The following is an 18,317-nucleotide window of genomic DNA, read 5'->3' as shown; positions in this document are numbered from 1 at the left end:
CACTTTCGACTTCCCTTCCTCTCCTTAGCACCCACCAAAGAAAGATGAGAGCCTGCTATAGTTGGGATATATTTGTCTCCCAAATCTCATATTAAAATTTGATCCCTGGTGTTGGAGGTGGGGCCTGGTGGGGGGTGTTTGGGTCATGGGGCAGCTTCCTCATGAATGGCTTGATGCAGTCCTTGCAGTAATGACTGAGTTCTTGCTCTGTTCGTTCCTACAAGAGCTGGTTGTTTAAAAGGTCCAGCACCTCCCTCTCCTCTCCCTGCTCTCCCTCTCTCACTGTGTGACCCACCAGACCCCCTTCACCTTTCACCATGAGTGGAAGCTTTCGAAGACCTCAACAGAAGCAGATGTGGGCACCATGCTTCCTGTACAGCCTGCAGAACTGAGTCAAACAAACCTCATTTCTTTATAAATTAGCCTCAGGTGTTCCTTTATAGAAACTCAAATAACTAAGATGGGGCCACTGAGGGAAAGCTTCTTGTACTCACTTCTATGGAGGGTGACCTGTCTGCCTCCCCACCTGTTCAAGGTGGGGAGTCTATGAGTTCATTTATTCACACACATTCATTCCCTCCCATCTGTATTCCAGGGATGCGGTGGGATACAGGAAAGCTAGGTCAGAGTTTTGTGGGAGGGCAGCTGACAGGCATTACCCATGCAGGGTGATGGGCACTTTGAAGGCAGGAAGCTTACGTCACCATGGAAACCCACCCAGTGAGGTCCAGTGGGGCTTTGTGGAGGAGGCAAGGGTGGGCTGGGCAAGGAAGGATGAGAAGAGGGGGTCTGTAGTATGAGCGGTCCTGGAGGAAGGAGGGAGGGAGGAAGGCAGGCAGGCAGGAGCGAAGGCTAGGAGCCCCCAGCTCACCTCTGCTATCACACCGATGCACCCCACGATGACTGCGGCCTTGGCCTGAGCCCCACTCATTCCACCAAGCCCAGAGGTGACAAAGACCTTCCCAGCCAAGTCCTCGATGCCCAGGTACCGACGCGCAGCATTCAACACGGTGAGCTGCAGGGAGAAAAGGTAGGGGATCACTGCCCACTTGCAGCCCGCCCCCTCCACCCCCCATGCTGGGACGCCCGCAGCCAGGAGTGGCCCCATCTCTCACCACAGTGCCGTGGACAATTCCCTGGGGACCGATGTAGCAGTAGCTACCTGCTGTCATCTGGCCGTACCTGATCACAGGGAGAGAAGCCAAGCCCAGGGCTCAGCCAGTGCCAGGCCCAGGCCCTCCCAGCCACTCCCTTTAGGAGGCTGAAAATTAGTATTTACCCAAGAGGCATTAATATATTCTCCTTTACATAAAATACATAGAGAGAGCACAGACAACACAAGAAGGCTATGGACACCTTTGTCCCCTCTCGCCTCCCAGACATTTTACAAGCAGATTCTGTTCTGTTAAAAACTGTAGTGCAATTGGTGTAGAATTGCTTTGGGGAATATTTGGCCGTATGGACTCCAGCTGGACGTGCACAGCATGCCCACACTACATGCTTATGCCAGGCGGAGACACACACAAGGATGTTCACCACAACTTTGCATGCAGGGGCCAAGACCTGAAGCTGCTGAGATGCCCCTCCACCGAAGACGAGAGAAGTGAGCAGCAGCCTATGTGACCCATAAAACACCACATGGCAGAGAGGGTCAGGGCCCTGCACTGTGCCGTGGAAGCAAGCCAGATTGGGAGGCAAGAGGGTTCAATAAATTAGTGCAATTGAACATTGCAGGTAAAGGAAGAATGCGTGAGATCTGCTTCCTGAAATACAGCAATCTCCTAGCTGTCTTGTGAAGGTGGGAAAGGCAAGGCACAGAGGCCGGCCCCAATGGTCTAACCACCTAAATTGCCAAGTCCGCTTGCATAGAAAGTGTTTGGAAGAACACAGGAGACACTGGAGACAGGTCAACTGGAGAATCTAGGATGTGAGAGGGATCTCCTTTTCATTGTAGCTCCATTTATAATGCTTGATGAAATACTTTGCATTGCCAGCCTCTGGGGCTCATGCCTGTAATTCCAGCAATTTGGGAGGCTGAGGTGGGCGGATCACCTGAGGTCAGCAGTTCGAGACCAGCCTGGCCAACATGGTGAAACCCCATCTCTACTGAAAATAGAAAAAAGTAGCTGGGCCTGGTGGCACATGCCTGTAATCCCAGCTACTTGGGAGGCTGAGCCAGGAGAATCACTTGAACCTAGGAGGCAGAGGTTGCAGTGAGCCGAGATCGCACCACTGCACTCCAGCCTGGGCAATAAGAGCGAAACTCCGTCTCAAAAAAACAAAAAAAAAAGAAAAAAAGGAAAGAAAAAGAAATAGTTTGCCTTACCTCTGTAGCAAATGAAAAGCCTTCATTCCCTGAGAGGGGGCGTGAGGGACTTCTCTGGGGCACTGGCAGCATTCTGTGCCTAATGGTTTTGGTTGCACAGATGCACACTTTGTCAGAACCCGAAATGTGGTGCACATAAGATGTGTGCATCTCATTACATGCAAGTTTCACCTCAAAAGAAAAAAAAAACTGTAAACAAATATTGACTTCCAGTCAGTAATATTTACAATTGATTTTGAGATGCACACACAAAAAAACCCCCCCAAAACAACAAGTTGAATGAATGGATAGGCAGAGGGACAGATAGACAGCCACATGATAAAGTGAGTATGGTAAGTAGCACATTCATCACAAAAATTTGGTGGTATTCACTGTAAATTCGGTCAATTTTCTGTATGTTTGAAATTTTTCATAATAAAATGTGGGAAAAGGCAGGATCTAAAATTGTAGGTTCTCTTGCATTCAAGAATATAAAATTTGTAAGCATATACATAAAATTACTAGGGAATGCATAAAAATAAAATCAATTATGCTACAGTTCTGTGACTATGTCTTTCCAAACTTGTATTTAATATCACCATTTTGTTTTATAATGACCCATGGCTAACAGGGAAACACCGTGTAAATAGACTGAAATAGCGACTTACATTGTAACCCCCAAGGCAAAGAGCTTCTCATACTCCATCCGGGAGGAGTAGTTGGGAATGACCTGGAGAAGAGGATGGGGGCAGACAGAGGGGCTGAGGTCTTGGAGGGCGAGCACAGAGCCCAGGGGGTGATGCACAGCATTGGGGCACTGGGCTTTCTTTCTGGCGTCAGCACCCTTTCTTTGGAGCCCTGGGCAGGTGTTGTGCCCACTGCTGAGGACCCACCATCCCATTGGTGATGATGAGCCGGGGGGCGCTGCGGCTGCTGGGGAAGAGACCGAGCGGGTGCCCACTGTACATGACCAAAGTCTGCTCCTCTGTCATCTTCGACAAGTAGAACATGGTCAACCAGAACTGGGGGAGGAGCAGAGTGTGGGGAATCTGTCCGCGGAAGCAGCACCCCACGCCCAGCCCCACACCACCATCCATGCCCAGACAGCTCCCGCAGGCCCCCAGGTCTCCATTCCACTCCAGTGGCCCTGGTGCCTCCCTCAACACCACCTCGTCCATTCCTATAACCTGAAATTTCCCCACACAGTCTACAATGCTGGAGCCTCAGGCACCAGGGAGGCAGAGGCCTGTATCCTGAGCCATGGGTTTGTAAGCTCCTAGGCCAGAGGACCAGACTAGGGGAAAGGCCAGGGGTGGGGGCGAGGTCACATGGTGCACAGTACCTGAGCCCAGTTGCTGAACACCTGCCCATTTCCTCCGTAAGTCACCAGCTCCTGGGGAAACTGAGGAAGACGCAGGGTCATCTGAGAGGAAGGCCTGGGAAGGGCCTATGGAGTCGCAGACAAGGAGAGAAAGGGCCCTCATCCCCTGGGGGCCCAATGGGGCAAGGAGAGAAGCCAGAAGTGTGAGGCCCAGAGACAGACACATCTGCAAGAACACCGGCCCTGGATGCGACTGGAGCAAGGGCTCAGCTTGGGGTTAGGGGCGGATCTGGGTCTGGGGTCACAGTGGGAACTCAGCCTGGGGTCAAAGGCAGGGTTGAGCTGTGACCAGGGCCTAGGGCCAGGGCCAGGGTTTAGGGCGTTCCCACCTACTAGGCAAAGTGGTTACATTCTGGCAACATATCTCCCCCAAGGAATGCAGGGACACACCCCAGAGACATTCCATTCTCAAATGTGGGCAGCTGCTCTGTAGACGGGCTCAGGGTACCCAAGACAGGCCTAAGGGGCCAGATCCATGCTACCCAATATGGTGGCCACCAGCCATGCATGGCTTTTCAGCTCTGCTCCTTGCATAGATACACCCTGATTTCAAAGTCTCAGGATGAAAAACAATGTAAAATATCTCATTCATAATGTTTATATAGATTACATATTAAAATAATAGTATTTCGGAGCTGGGCGTGGTGGCGGGTGCCTGTAGTCCCAGCTACCCGGGAGGCTGAGGTGGGAGGAATGCTTGAGCCCTGGAGGTTAAGGCTGCAGTGAGCCAAGATCAAGCCACTATACTCCAGCCTGGGCCACAGAGTGAGACCCTGTCTCTCTAAAAAAAAAAAAAAAAAGAAAGTAAAAAGTAAAAAAATAATATTTTTGATATATCAGGATGAATAAAATATAGTGTAAATTCGTTTATTTTTACTTTTTCATATGGCTGCTAGAACATTTAAAATTGGACATGTGTCCACTGCAGCCACAGTGACGTCCTGGTTTTGAGGCTGTACTACAGCCACGGATGCAACCACTGGGGGAGGCCGAGGGAAGGGCCAGGGACCTCTCTTACTAGCTTTGCAACTTCCTGTAAATCTATAATTATCTCAAAATTAAGAGCTTGAAAGCATGATGCTGGTGTCTCGCCTTCTGTTTCTGCTGGACAGTGCTGGGCCTCGGTTTCCCTGGCTATTACCTGGGCCACGGCGGGATCCAGGTTGTTCATGATCATATGCATGATGGCAGCGGCCGCTTTCGTCTGGCAGGGGTACTGCTCAACCGGGTAGGCCCTGCAAGGGAAAGCCCAACCGCCAGGCTGCCCTTCCCGCCAAAGCACAGCATCTAGCCTGGCCCCGCCCAGCCCCTGGCTGCTCAGGCAAGGATAGCCGGACCCGGGACCTGCAGAACTAGCTAGGAACATACAGTGGGGGCTCCAGAGCCACTAGGGCTGAGGGATGTGGCGTTCAGGCCCCAGCCCACCCTGCTCTCCTTCCGTATTTGGCACACTCCACCTGGGAGACAGCTGCTGGCAAAGCAGAACTGATGACTGCTCTCCAGAAGCCTGTCCCTCTGGGTAAGCAGAGTTTATTCATTTCTTCTTTCATTAATTCAACAAACACTTTTGGGCACCAATTCTCCAGCAGGTGCCAGGCCTGGAGGTACTGGCTGGAGTGAGGAACATGGCTCCTACTTTAAAGGGAACAACCCTGGGATGACTCAAGGCAAGCCTGGGCCGCTGGCACCTTCAAGAACAACTGCAGATATGCAGACTCGAAGCCCCACCCCAGAACTGCTGGGTCTGAAATTGGGGTAAGGCCTGGCAGCCCGTGTTCCCACAAGGCCTCCAGGGGTGCTGTGCACACTGTGGTTTGAGACCCTCATCGAGATCGTGAGGTATTTGAAGTCACTGCCAGAGCTCCCCAAAGCTCTCCCTGCCCTCTGGCAGAACAAAAAGTCATGGTTTTTAAAAGAGGTTTTGTGTACAATTTGGCTCCAGAATTGCACAGGACTGGCTGCTCAGGACAGATGGGCCGGGCCTGAGAGTCCTGAGCAGCTGCTCCCATCTTCTGGCAGGCTCAGGGGCTGCAGCCAGCACTGGGCTCCAGCTTCTGAGATGACAACACAGAATCTTCTCTCCCCTGCCTCCTAGTCTGGACAGACTGGGTTTCCCCCTCACTGCCGACTCTCCCGTTGTTCCTGGCCCCCAGCACAGTCCCTTGTGGGAGCTGCCTGCCCCTCTGGGTCCCTTTGAAGCTGTGCCCACAAGGCTGACCTCATTTCAATGTCGGGGCAAAACCGGTACATGTAGATGTGCCCGTACAGTTGCAGCTCCTGGGCAAACTCTGGGGCCAGCAGGTCCTGGACATCCGCGGGGAAGTAGCGCAGGGCGTTCCTCAGTGCCAGCTGGGGTAGGAGAGCAGAGAGGCAGTGGGGGCTGGGGGTCCAGGCCCAGTGTTCTGAGGCCTGGTGATGGGCCATCCTCCTTCCAAATGGATTTGCCTTTGCTCCACTTAGAAGCCTGTTGTCCACCCAGAGACCGTCTGTTCTCACCCCAGGCCCATCTACAGTGTCACCTTCCACAGAACACCTTCCCTGATTGCTCCCTCCTGCCCCTTTCATGAAGGCAGACTGATCCCTCTCTCTTCTTGCTTATGGTGAACCACTCCTGTTCTGGGGATGGCGCTGCTTACCCCCAGGCAGGGACCAGAGAGGGGCCTGCCCGAGGCTTGTGGCTATGGTGTAGGATGCAGAGGCTCCAGCGGGGAGAGTAGACCCCACGTAGCCTTAAGTACCCTGTGCAAGTGCAAGCGCATACAAGAAAAAGCTGTCAAAAGCAACATATATTTATACACACACATGAACTCTTTTGATTGTGAGCCACAGAAAGCAATTCCTATGGCTACCCAGATACATACACCTATACTCCATGCAACAAGAACAAGACTCAGCCTTCCCACATGGGTTCTAATACATCCATCCTCTTCTAGCTCCTTTCATTTCACTTTCAAATCAGTACTGCTGCACTTCCTAAACTGATTTCGCAGCCTGCTGGTAGGCGGTAGCTGCAACCTGAGACCACTGTCCTCGCTATTCTAAAGGCAGTGCCAGCCTCAGCCCTGGGGCTTGATGGGACATTTTACTCATATGCTAGACAAGGAGGACCTCTTTCATAATCAGTTGTGTCAAATGCATTAGAAACATTGTTCAGGTAATTACATAGCTCAAAAAGTACAACAAAGGTTCTGTGAAAATTAGTGAATTTAAAATCGTGTCAGCTGATGGAAATGACTTGGCCATTCTTAAAGGTGAAATGTGTAAGAAGCTCAATCTGTTCTGAAATGAAGCACAAACTTGTGCCCTTTTTCCAAATCCGAAATACAGCCCCAAAGCTCTGTCTGCCACATTTCCCCCTTGTATAAAATTTCCATTTGCTAACCATTGAATTTTTCTTTATTGCTGAAATTCAGTAATTTGGCCTAGATACGTCTTTGTGTTGATTATTCTATATCAAGGTTTTTTTTTCTTTCCAGGATAAACTGCCTTTTAATCTGCAATTTCATGTTTTTATTTAGTTCATGAAAATTGTTTTCTATTTTTTGCTTAATACTTCATCCTCTGTATCTAGAGTTACCTAACAGGCATGCAATAAATATTCTTTTCAGTCGGGAAGAAAGGCTCACTCTCACTGGCCTGGATGTAATCCTCCATGCCTCAGACAGGAGGCAGCACTCAGCATTAAAACAAGACCATGGGGCTCACACAGGTCACGTGACCGGACCTCTGGAACTGTAGGAGAATAAATATGTGTTGTTTTAAGCCACTACACTTGTGGAGATGTATTACAGCAGACATGGGAAGCTAATACAGGCAGTAACAGAACCCTGCCTCGGGCATCAGGGCACCTGTGCCAGGCACACGCCTGTCCTGCATGGTGGCTGAGCACCGAAATGAAAGGATGCCAGCCTGCAACGTTGTTCAGCCCACAGTGCAGGGTGTGTGTGTGTGTTCAGCCTAGGACTTACTTTCATTCTAACCTGGCAGTCAGCTTGTGGGGCAGTAGCTCACTTTTAAACCTCACCCACATGAAAGTTTCTGTCACTATTTCTGCCAGAAACCATGGCCACTATCCAAATGGCTTGGCTTCATCTGAGTCACTCTTATTCCTGCACCCCCCAGCACAGGCTTCATCAGGGTCCCCACCAGCTCTACGCCGAGGCTGCGTTGAGAGCCAGGACCTGCAGCCAGACTTCCTGGGTGCGGATAGCACTCTGGGTTGCATGGGCTGCAGTGGCTCTGCAAGGCTGCTGTGGACACAGGCCTGCCACATGGCACATGCCCACTGCCAATCTCTGACTGCTCTTTCCCCATCTGTAAAGTGGGCATAATAACAGTATCCCCCTCAGAGGACTGCCTTGGAGACTCAATGAATTGAGGTATTTAGAACAGCCCCTGGCACACCGAAGTGTGTGTGAGTGCCTGGTTGTCAAAACTGTCATCTCCCACACTCGTGGGCCACCATGCTGCCCATTTTTTCTTCCAGCTGGGCCTCTGCCTTCCCCACTCCTCTGGGACCTCCACAGAAGCCTTTATACTCTGGTGGGCATAGTTAAGCAGCAGGTATGCCCCTTTTCAGAAACCTTCATGGGCTCCCTATTACCCATTTGATAAGGCCATGCTGTTCCTGGAATTTAGAGTCCTCCATCAGCCGGCTGGGTCTGGCTCTCCAAGCTCAACACCAAGCCCCGGCCTGCAAAGAACCTCCTTCACTCTGACACACCTCGGATGGCTCCGTCTCCACATTTGTGCACACTGCCTCCCCTTGTCTCCAAATGGCCTTTCTTCTTTCCCAGGCTAAGAACCTTGCCCAAGCTGCCATAGCCACCTCTTCCAAGAAGTCCTCTCAAGTTCCTCCTGCCGGTTGAAATCTGATGGGATGTTTGTTAGGGCTCCAAGTGCAACTCTCATTCATTCAGCAAACATCTGCTGCTGTCACTGGAGACCTGGAAATGAACCCGGTGGAGTTCTGCCCTCAAGAAGTTCAGGAGGGGAGTATATTGGTAGTGATGGGGACACAGACGCCAGCCATCTTCGGATCTGCTACTGGATGCCTGGCACAGGCGCTGTGGATGGGGTGGATTTGGGGGAAAGGTCACCAGCACAAACTGCACATGGCGGGAGGTACTGAGGACATTTCTAACATGGGAACTGCTTCAGTTGTGTGACTGAAATTTCCCTGTGCATGGTGAGAGCTGTGTCGGGCGCATGCTGAGAGCGTCCTGATTAACTTGGCAAAGGAAGGCCCCACTCCAGTCACAGAGCTCTGTTAAAGATGAGCAAAGAATGACGCACACGTTAGTTCATCCAAAGCATGAAACACTACGCAGCCATTCAAAGACGGGACCCTCTAAATGCACCAAGAAAGAACAACCTGAAAAAAACCTAACGTGTATAGACGCTTCTGCTTGTATTTTTAAGAGGGTTCACAGACATCTTCTGCACTGCATAGATGCATAGAATGTGTTTCTGAAATTCTTGAGTAGTTTTCAGTAAAGAAAGAGGAGGAGGAAAGTCTACATAACCGTGTCACCTACTTTATTTCATTCGGTCTCCTCCACAAGCCCCTGGTGTCATTGTCTTCATCTTCAGCTTACAAATGCCAATCAATCAATCAATCAATCAATCAATAAAAGGCTATAGTGACTTCAGAAGGTGAACTGGGGAATTTACACTTTTATACATTCAACTTCTTATCTCATAAAATTGTCTTCAAATATGTATGTTAAAGATCAACGAAACACATTTAAACAAAAAATAGAAGGCAAGCCACAGGACTCAGGGAGCCGCCCATAGCCCTCAGACCTGCACCCGCTCCTACTCCAAGGGCTTCCTGACCTTCAAGCAAAGAGGGACATAACCCAGCAAAGCCCAGGTGGCCACTCCTCCACCTGGAGCCACCTTCTCCCAACACAAGACACCCCGGGAGCTGATCACAGCCACGGGGAGCTGATCACAGCTACAGGGCACTGCAGGGGATGTGCAGGCTGCAGGGCCTTCCCTGAGCTCCAGGGTGAAGGTCAAGGCATTGGCACCCAGTAGGGGGGTGACCAAGGGGAAGAAACATTAACAACACCTGGACAACCGGGAGATGGGCCAAGGGGAGCAAAGGGGCAGGACTACCTGCTTGCAATCTGCCCCTGAGTACCCACCACCTGCCTGCCCCACTCCAGGACCCACCACTTACCCGCCTCCCCAGCACCTGACACTACCCTCCCCTGGCCCCCAGTGCCCAACACCTACCCTTTCCCCATCTCCCAGCACCTACCGCCTACCCTCCCCTACCCCCAACACCCACCATCTACCCTCCCCCTGCCCCCCAGTACCCAACACCTACCCTCTCCCCATCTCCCAGCACCTACCACCTACCCTCCCCCACCCCCAACACCCATCATCTACCCTCCCCCTGCCCCCCAGTGCCAACACCTACCCTCTCCCCATCTCCCAGCACCCACCACCTACCCTCCCCCCCCCAACACCCACCATCTACCCTCCCCCTGCCCCCCAGTACCCAACACCTACCCTCTCGCCCCCAATGTCCACACCTACCCTCCCTTGTGCCCCAGCACCTGCCATCTACCCTCCTCCTGTCCCCCAGTGCCTACCACCGACCCACCCCCCATCATCCAGCACCCACCACCTATCCTCCCCACAACTCCCAGCACCCACCACCTACCATCCCCTGACCCCCAGTGCCCACCACCGACCCTCCCCTATCCCATCACCCCCACCTACCCTCCTCCCACCCCAACCCCCACCACCTACCTCCCCCCACTCCCCAGCACCTACCACCTACCCTTCCCCACCCCCACCACCCACCACCTACCATCCCCCACCCCATCGCCCACCACCTCCCCTCCCCCACCCCCACCACCCACCACCTACCCTCCTCCCAACCCCAGCAACCACCACCTACCCTTCTCCCACCCCCACCACTCACCACCTACCCACCACCCACCCCCAGCAACCACCACCTATCCTCCTCCCACCCCCACCACCTACCCTCCCTCTACTCCCCAGAGCCCACCACCTACCCACCCCCTCATCACCCCAGCATCCACCACCTACCTTCACCCCACCCCCAACCCCCACCACCTACCCTACCCCCACCCCAGCACCCACCACCTACTCTCCCCTCACCCCCACCCCCACCACCTACCCTCCTCCCAACCCCTACCTCCTCCCTCCCCCCAGAGCCCACCACCTACCCTACCCTGCTGGCCCCTCCCCCATTTCCTTTTCCCTCCAGCGCCTGCTTCACCTGCCCCCAGTGCCATACTCCTACAAGGATCCCCAGCATCCTCCTAGCCCCCCAACTCCCCTCCCCTCCCACCCCCACCAACCTGCTTCCCCTTTTCCCCTTCCCCAGCGCCAGCTCCTCCCTGAGCGACCCCTACTGTCCCCACTGCGTCCTGTTAGGCCTCTGTGGGTGGCTCCAGGAAAGTCCAGGGGGCTCTGGTGCAAAGGGCAGCTGTCTTTTTCTGGGGAGGTAGGATTCCTCTTTTAATCTTTATGCTTGTTTGTAGTTTCCACTTCTCTACTGTTTCCGAAATTCTTGAGTAGTTTCCAGTAAAAAGTAGGAGGAAAGTCTATATAACCATGTCACCCACTTTATTTCATTTACTCTTCTCCACAATCCTCTGGTATCACCATTTTCATCTCAAGCTTACAAATGACAAAAGGGAGGTTCCCAGACAGGGTGTCGCTGGCAAGCGTGCACCATCCCTGGCCGGCTTTGCTGTTAGGTGAGGGGATACTGGCCTCAGCCCATCTTTCCTTAGCACCCGCCTACCGGCTACATTGCAAATGAAAGCAAGAGCTGACCTGTGCGCAAACGTTCTGCTTGCTGGGGCAGACCCGGTGCTGGGTGTGGCGCACTTCACACCCGCCCAGGGCCTCCTCCCACTGGAGGTGGCCACAGTGCCACCACTGACCGGCTGCTGACCTTGAGCCTCAGGGTCCTCATCTGTAAACAGACACAGTGATCCTGCACCCAAGGGCGGCTGCACCCAAGAGACAGAGTCCACCATGCATTGCACCCACACCAGCTGGAGCCTCTGGAGTCCAGGGTGGGCGGCTGAGCAGCTCCCACCGAGAGGGCAGGAAGCCTGGGTGCTCACTATGGGTGCCTGGAGCCTGGGTGCTCCAGGGTGCTCACCTGGAGGATGCCTAGAAGCCAAGGCCTCGGGAGCACAAGCCCACTGCTTACCTGTTTCTCCTCAAGGCTGAGGCTGGGGGTCCTGACTGGGGCATGGGGCACCCCAGCCTGGCGTCCCCGGTTCTCTGGGAGGGGCCGCAGGGGCAGGCCAGAGCATAGCGCCTGGAGGCTGGACATGTGTAGCTGAGATGGAGGTAGAGGCCAGCACTGTGGGGAGACTAGGAAGAAACTGGGCAGATAAGGCCCAGCAGGGCGGGGACCTCCAGCTGCAGGGCCACCTCCTCCAGTCCCTCATTGGGTCCCTGGCCTGTGCAGGGAGTCATGTGCAGGTCGGAGGGTCACTGGCCTCAGGCAGGGCACTTGCAGTGCTGACCCGGGGAGGGCAGAGCTCTGTGGGAGGGCAGGCTTCACGATGGGGAGGGGGACTGGGCCCACTTCCCCTTCCAGGAGGGCTGTGCTGTCCAGGACAGCTTTAGAGGGTGGGTGGGGCTCTAATACTGGGGTGCGCTGTGGCAGCCCTCAGGGCACCACACCAAACATTTGATGTTGATGATGAGGAGATGGGGAGCCATGTGACACTGAACTGGGCATAGAGTGTAGATCCCCTCCTCCTGCTACCTCCTGCTGGGGGGTGGGGTGACAGGTGGAGCGGGAGCCCCCGGCAGCAGGTGTGCCCTCCTTGGCTCCCGCTGGGGGGCACACCGCTGTACCACTTCCCAAAGCTCTTTTTGAAAGACCTGCCTGAGGGATGACCCACATCCCCAAATCTGTTAACAACTCTGCCAGAAAGCACTCTTCATAAACCCTACACTACTGATGGAGAAACCAAGGCCCAGGTCTCCCTCACACAGCCAAGAAGTGGCCGAAGTTGAATTCCAGCAGTCCTGGGGAAGCGACGCACCTGGGTGTACCCGGTGCAGAGCCTGACCAGCCCTGTGGCCTTTGGCCATGTCCTGTCTACACAAGTGGGTGGCGATGGACTGCTTGGCTGTAAGGGGGCAGAGCGCCATTAGGAAAGCCCCAGTGCAGGGCCCACACGTGGAAGCCCAGCTGCCTTCTGAGTGTTTGCTCCTCTGAGAGCATCCTGTGGGTCAGCCCTGAGGGTTTCGTTGTCCCCATTTTAAGGATGAAGAAACAGGTGGAGAGAAGGATGGGACTTGCCCAGGGTTACACAGCCAGTCATAGGGGGAGCTCGGATTGGAGCCCTGAGGGCCCAAAGGTCTGGCCCTAGCACCCTCCCATCCATGCTGGCCGTTTTGTGGCACAGGGAGGGCGCCCTTAATGGGGGCGATGAGAGACTGTGATAGAATAAGAAACAGGCTTTGGTCTCTTTCCTGTTCCTGCCACAAAGCTCCTGAGGCCCTGGTAGATAGAAACTCTAGGAGAATCTTTTGTTCTAACATTTGGTCTTTGACCCTGGTTCCTGCCACAGAGCTCCTAGATCTGTTGGAATTTCCTGGGTGACAGGAGCGGAGCCCTTTTGTTCTAATGAGAGAACTCTTGGCAGATCCCTGATATCCTCAAGATGGGGGCTGGTTGACAAGGGAACCAACCTGTGATTAGCGGGTTGGAACTTTCAGCAGCCCCCTGACTTTGGGGAAGAGAGAGAAGCTGAAGGTTGAGTTGATCACCAAAGGTCAATGATTTAGTCAGTCGTGTAGGTCATGAAGCCTCCCTAAAAACCCAACAGGACAGGGTTCAGAAGAGCTTCCCAACAGCTGAGCACAGGCAGGTTCCTAGAGAGGGGCAGGCCTAGAGAAGGATAGAAGCTCTGTGCCTCTTCCCCACACCTTGTCCTGGGCATCTCGTCTATCTGGCTGTTCGTCTATATTCTTTGTAATGTCCTTTATAAGAAACAAGTACACATCAATAATAAAGTGTTTCTCTGAGTTTTGTGAGCCACAGTAGCAAATTAAATGAACCCTGGAAACCCCAGTTTATAGCCAGACTGTGGTCAAAACCACAGTCCATAGACCACAACCCATGTTTGCAGCATCTGAAGTAGGGGGTGATCTTGTGGGACTAAGCCCTCAACCTGTGGGATCTCATGCCATCCCCAGCAGGTGGTGTCAGAGCTGAGCTGACTGGGACACCCAGCTGGAGGAGACACCCAGCTGAAAAGCTGGCTGCTGGAAAAAGCCCACATATACTTTGGTGACTGGGGCGCATCGTGTTGTGTGAATGAAGAAGGAAAAGGTTTGTTTTCATAGTGGGCCTGTGGCATCTCTGCTCCTCACCAGCCGGGCCACCTGGGACAGAGCATGCAGAAAGGTGCTCAGGCTTAAGCATCCCACACTCAGTCTTTCTTATGCCAGGTGCTGTTGCAGGCCCTGGGAACAGAGTGCACAAGACAGACGTTGTGCGGCCTGGATGCCAATGGCCAGCACCTTCGGCTGCCTTCTCAAGGGTGTCTTCTGGTGACCCTGAGTGTCCTCTTCCACTCAGAGGGCAGCTGCAAGGGTTAGAGAATTAGCAGCCCCTCCCCACCTGCCCAGGGAGCAGCCCCTAAGCACGCAGGTCCCTTGCCCCTCAGGGTGGGGAGACTGCTTCTCAGTCAGCGGCTTCCCATGCCCAGCTCACCTTGCACTCCCCAACAGACAGAGCCTCAACAAACTGCACCGAGACCTGGTCCCAGGGCCCACTGCACAGGAAGTCCCGCGTCTCATGGCCCAAGAACAGCCAGAAATCCAGCAGGTTTTCTGAAATCTCCTGAGTTTTAAACATCAGCAACCAATTTGAGAAAAGGTGAACATTGTGCAGAACTCATGTGGATGGCGTCCATGTCACATCCCAACTGGGCTACTGCACTGTGGTTCTGCACGATCTCAGCACTGGGGGAAAGAGAGTAAAGGGGACAAGGGATTTCTCTTTCTTACAACTGCACACAAATCTAGTGACCCCAAAATAGTTTCATTAAAAACAAACATTGCCTAACTATTTAAAAGTATGAAGATCTTGGCTGGGCGCCGTGGCTCATGCCTGTAATCCCAGCATTTTGGGAGGCTGAGGAGGGAGTATCACCTGAGGTCAGGAGTCTGAGACCAGCCTGGGCAACATGGCGAAACCCCGTCTCTACTAAAAAAGCAAAATTAGCCGGGCATAGTGGTGGGCGCCTGTAATCCGGCTATTTGAGAGGCCGAGGCAGAAGAATTGCTTGAACCTGGGATGTGGAGGTTGCAGTGAGCCGAGACTGCGCCACTTCACTCCAGCTTAGGCAAAAGATCAAAAAAAAAAAAAAAAAAAGAGAGAGAGAATGAAGATCACAGAAGTTAAATATGGCAGGCTGCTAGGCTCAAACAACCCTGGCTACACCACTCCCTAGCTTGTCCTTGGGTAAGTTACTGAGCCTCTCGGTGCCTCAGTTTCCTCATCTATAAAATGAAAGTCTATTATGTACCTCATAGGATGCATCTCAGGATCACATGAGATAACACACATGGAGGGCTTAGAATAGTGCCTCGCACAGGATACACGCCAGACAAGATGAAGTATTATTTTTCTAATGGTTTCCTCCACGAGAAAAAAGCATCTCTCACAGAGACAGCTCTGGCTCCTCCTGGTCCCCACCTCCTCCCTGCCTCCCACAGAGCAGCAGAGGTGGCGTCTGTGATTCAGCTGTTCTTCATGGACGGCTTCCCTCTGTGCTTAGAAAAACCTACCTGTGGGATCTGGACTCCCTGTCTGCCTCTCTGACTTCACCCATTCACTCTTGCCCACTCCAGAGCCTCCCTGCTGCTCCTGGGACAGGCAGCAGTGGTTCTAAAACATGCCTGCAAATTCTCGGGCACTGCTGGTTGGTGTGGCCCCACTCCTGGGTCTGGTCCAGCCTCAGCGATTTTCGGGTAACTAACAAAAGGCAGCCCCAGGCCAAGTCAGAAAATGGCCACATGGCCAGGCTCTGTGGGAGCAACATACCGGGCCCCAGGTCGGAGGGTGCCCCGAGGAGGACTGGAGGCCAGGGGGTGGCCCAAGGAGACTCCCAGGCTAGAGGGTGCCCCCAGGATGACTCCAGGCCAGAGGGTGCCCTGAGGAGGTCCCCAGGCTGGAGGGTGCCCCAGGAGGCCCCCAGGATGAAGGGTGTCCTGAGGGGATCCTTGCATCGCTGCCCAGCAGAGCTCCCAGACGGACACCACCTGCCAGTGTGAGCAGCGGGACACTCGACCTAGGTGAGCCTCCCAGTGATGCAGTGCCAGCTGCCTTCTGACTGCAGCAGCCTGAGACTCCCATGAGAAACACTCAGCCAAGCCCATGCCCCAATTCCCGATACACAAAATTGTGAGCAAAATTTAAATGGTTGTCTTAAGCGGCCAATTTTTAGGGCAGTTTGTTACCTAGCAACAGCAACTGGAACATCACCTCAGGGCCTTTGCAATGGTACCTGCTGGCTTCTGCTTCCTGGAGTCATATCTCTGCTCCAATGCCACCTCCCCGAAGCCTGCCCCAGCACCCTCCTTACACCGGACACACTTCCCATCCTGGTACCTGCTGTTTTCTTCACAGCAGCATTCACCGTGCTCTCTCTTTATCCTGATTTTCCGTGCTTCCCATCTGTAATGGAAATGCTGTGAGGGCAAACACTGCAGGGGTCTCACCCTCTCCACGCGAACCTCAGCATGGAGTGGGTGTTCTGTATCTGTCGAATGAATGAATGAATGCGAGTCCCTGGGAGAGAGCGTCTTCACAGGGAAGCTCTCAAGGTCCTGGGTGTCTAGCCAGGCATCTGCACCCTCCCATCCCAAGACCCAAGACCATCTCTTCCTCTCTCCAGGGACCCCATCTCCAGGGCCATCTCCGGATGAAGGGCTGAGATGTTATTCCCAATTTTGACCACCAGGTGGCAGCACATAAGGGCAAGGAGCGCTGAGGATTCCAGACTGGCAGTGGGGCCAGGGAATGCCGGTCTGGGGAAATTTGGAAGCCACCTTTGGATGCGAGTTAGGTCCGGCAGGGAATGCAGATGACCTGGAATTCCTGGGTCCTGGGCCAGTCTGGGGGTGGGCTGGAGGCTCCCCAAGGCCAGGAAAGTCATGATAAGAAGCTCTGGCTTACTGTGAATGGGGACTCCCACCCCTCTGTCCTTTGAGACCATCATCAGCATTTAAAACTGATCTCAGAATCAGCAGAACTATTATTTGCTTAATATTCTTACTTAAATAGATCTTCCACAACTTAAATAAATGTAATAGGAAGAAATTTTTATTTCACAACTGTAACAGAAACCAGTCATTTGCCAGAAACAGGCAGTAACCATAAACAAGTTAATTACTAACATCAAATACTTACCTGGCACTCACTGAGTGCCAGGCACTGTTGCAAACATTTCCTGTATCTCATTTAATCTTCACAGCAGTGAAGTTTAGGATTATCCCCCTGTACAGGGAAATGGGGCACAGAGAGGTGCGGTGACTTTCCTAATCTCCCACAGCAATAAGTGGTACCAGGTGAGTTTGGAGTCACCAGATTTTTCAAAAGCAGTTTAACAACTGGAGCTTAGAGTGCGGAATAATAGACACTGGAGACTTGGAAGGGTAGGAAAGTGAGCAGGGTGGGAGGGATGAGGACTTATTTAATGGGTACAATGAACATTATTTAGGTGATGGTTACACAGAAAATCCAGACCTCACCACTGCATAATATATCCATGTAACAAAACTGCACTTGTGTCCCTTACATTTATACAAAAAACTCCAAAAAACCCTGGAGTTTAATGCAGTACCCTATCCCATGCACTCACACTGCTAAATGTTGTCTCCAACACACTCATCCGCGCTCACAGTGCCAGCCGCACCCTCCGGTTCCCTGCTAGCCTGACTTCCGGGCAGCAAGACCCTGCAGTTAGGCGTGGGCTCCCACCACAGGGCTAGCTGGATGTGTGTGTCTTCCAAAGGCTGGACTTTACTCTCACCTCGCCCCCTCCACTCCCCAACACACACACACACACACACACACACACACACACACACAGAGTCCCTGGCAAGTCCTCAGTGCTCACGTGGTGCCCAGAGAGTTGTGGGTGACACGCTGAGGCACAACAAGCTCCATTCCCCGGGAGTTGTAAGCTGAGACCCTCTCTCTCTCTGTCCAGAGGCTAGAGCCACCTGCACGAGCTAGATTCAGGCAGGACCTGGAAACCCCAGAGAAAAGCAAGGCTACAGGGAAAGCAAGCTTTGGGTCGGGGAGAGAGGGACACTCTTAGGCCTCCTACTAAGGGCAGGGGTCCCAGAGAGCCATGGATAGGGCAAGGCTCTACTAGGATCCTTGGTTCATCTCGGATCAGCCCTTGGGCCCCTGGCATCTAAGGCAGCAAAAAGGCAAGGGGACACCGCCCGGGGTGGCGCACGCCAGCGCGACAATACCTCTTGGCCTTGGGTGGATAATTGCACCCCTGGGCAAACGCTAGGGGCGGAGCCTAGGGGCGAGGGGCTTCCCCAATCAGTCTCCGCCCTCGCGCCCTGGACTTCGGCCCCATTCTA

General features: G+C 53.4%; 1 protein-coding gene across 2 annotated transcripts in view; it reads right to left on the bottom strand.

Annotated features, from left to right (window-relative positions):
* The window catches only part of UROC1 (urocanate hydratase 1), a 35,486-nt gene extending 23,417 nt beyond the window's left edge, over window positions 1–12,069 (bottom strand). For both annotated transcript variants that reach the window (XM_033210925.1, XM_033210924.1), the window contains exons 1-8: window positions 11,896–12,069; window positions 5,905–6,035; window positions 4,828–4,921; window positions 3,648–3,707; window positions 3,199–3,327; window positions 2,974–3,035; window positions 1,116–1,182; window positions 872–1,015 (exon numbers count right to left, since the gene is read on the bottom strand). In XM_033210925.1, the coding sequence (XP_033066816.1) occupies window positions 872–1,015; window positions 1,116–1,182; window positions 2,974–3,035; window positions 3,199–3,327; window positions 3,648–3,707; window positions 4,828–4,921; window positions 5,905–6,035; window positions 11,896–12,021 (813 nt within the window). In that variant the 5' untranslated portion in view covers window positions 12,022–12,069. The remainder of the gene's footprint in view (window positions 1–871; window positions 1,016–1,115; window positions 1,183–2,973; window positions 3,036–3,198; window positions 3,328–3,647; window positions 3,708–4,827; window positions 4,922–5,904; window positions 6,036–11,895) is intronic.
* Between the last annotated feature and the right edge of the window lie 6,248 nt (window positions 12,070–18,317).

The sequence above is a fragment of the Trachypithecus francoisi genome, unplaced genomic scaffold (assembly GCF_009764315.1).
Source record: "Trachypithecus francoisi isolate TF-2019V2 unplaced genomic scaffold, Tfra_2.0 Lachesis_group0, whole genome shotgun sequence".
Lineage (NCBI taxonomy): Eukaryota > Metazoa > Chordata > Mammalia > Primates > Cercopithecidae > Trachypithecus > Trachypithecus francoisi.
The sequence above is the reverse complement of the archived record's forward strand: the minus strand, read 5'-3'. Positions and strand labels throughout refer to the sequence as shown.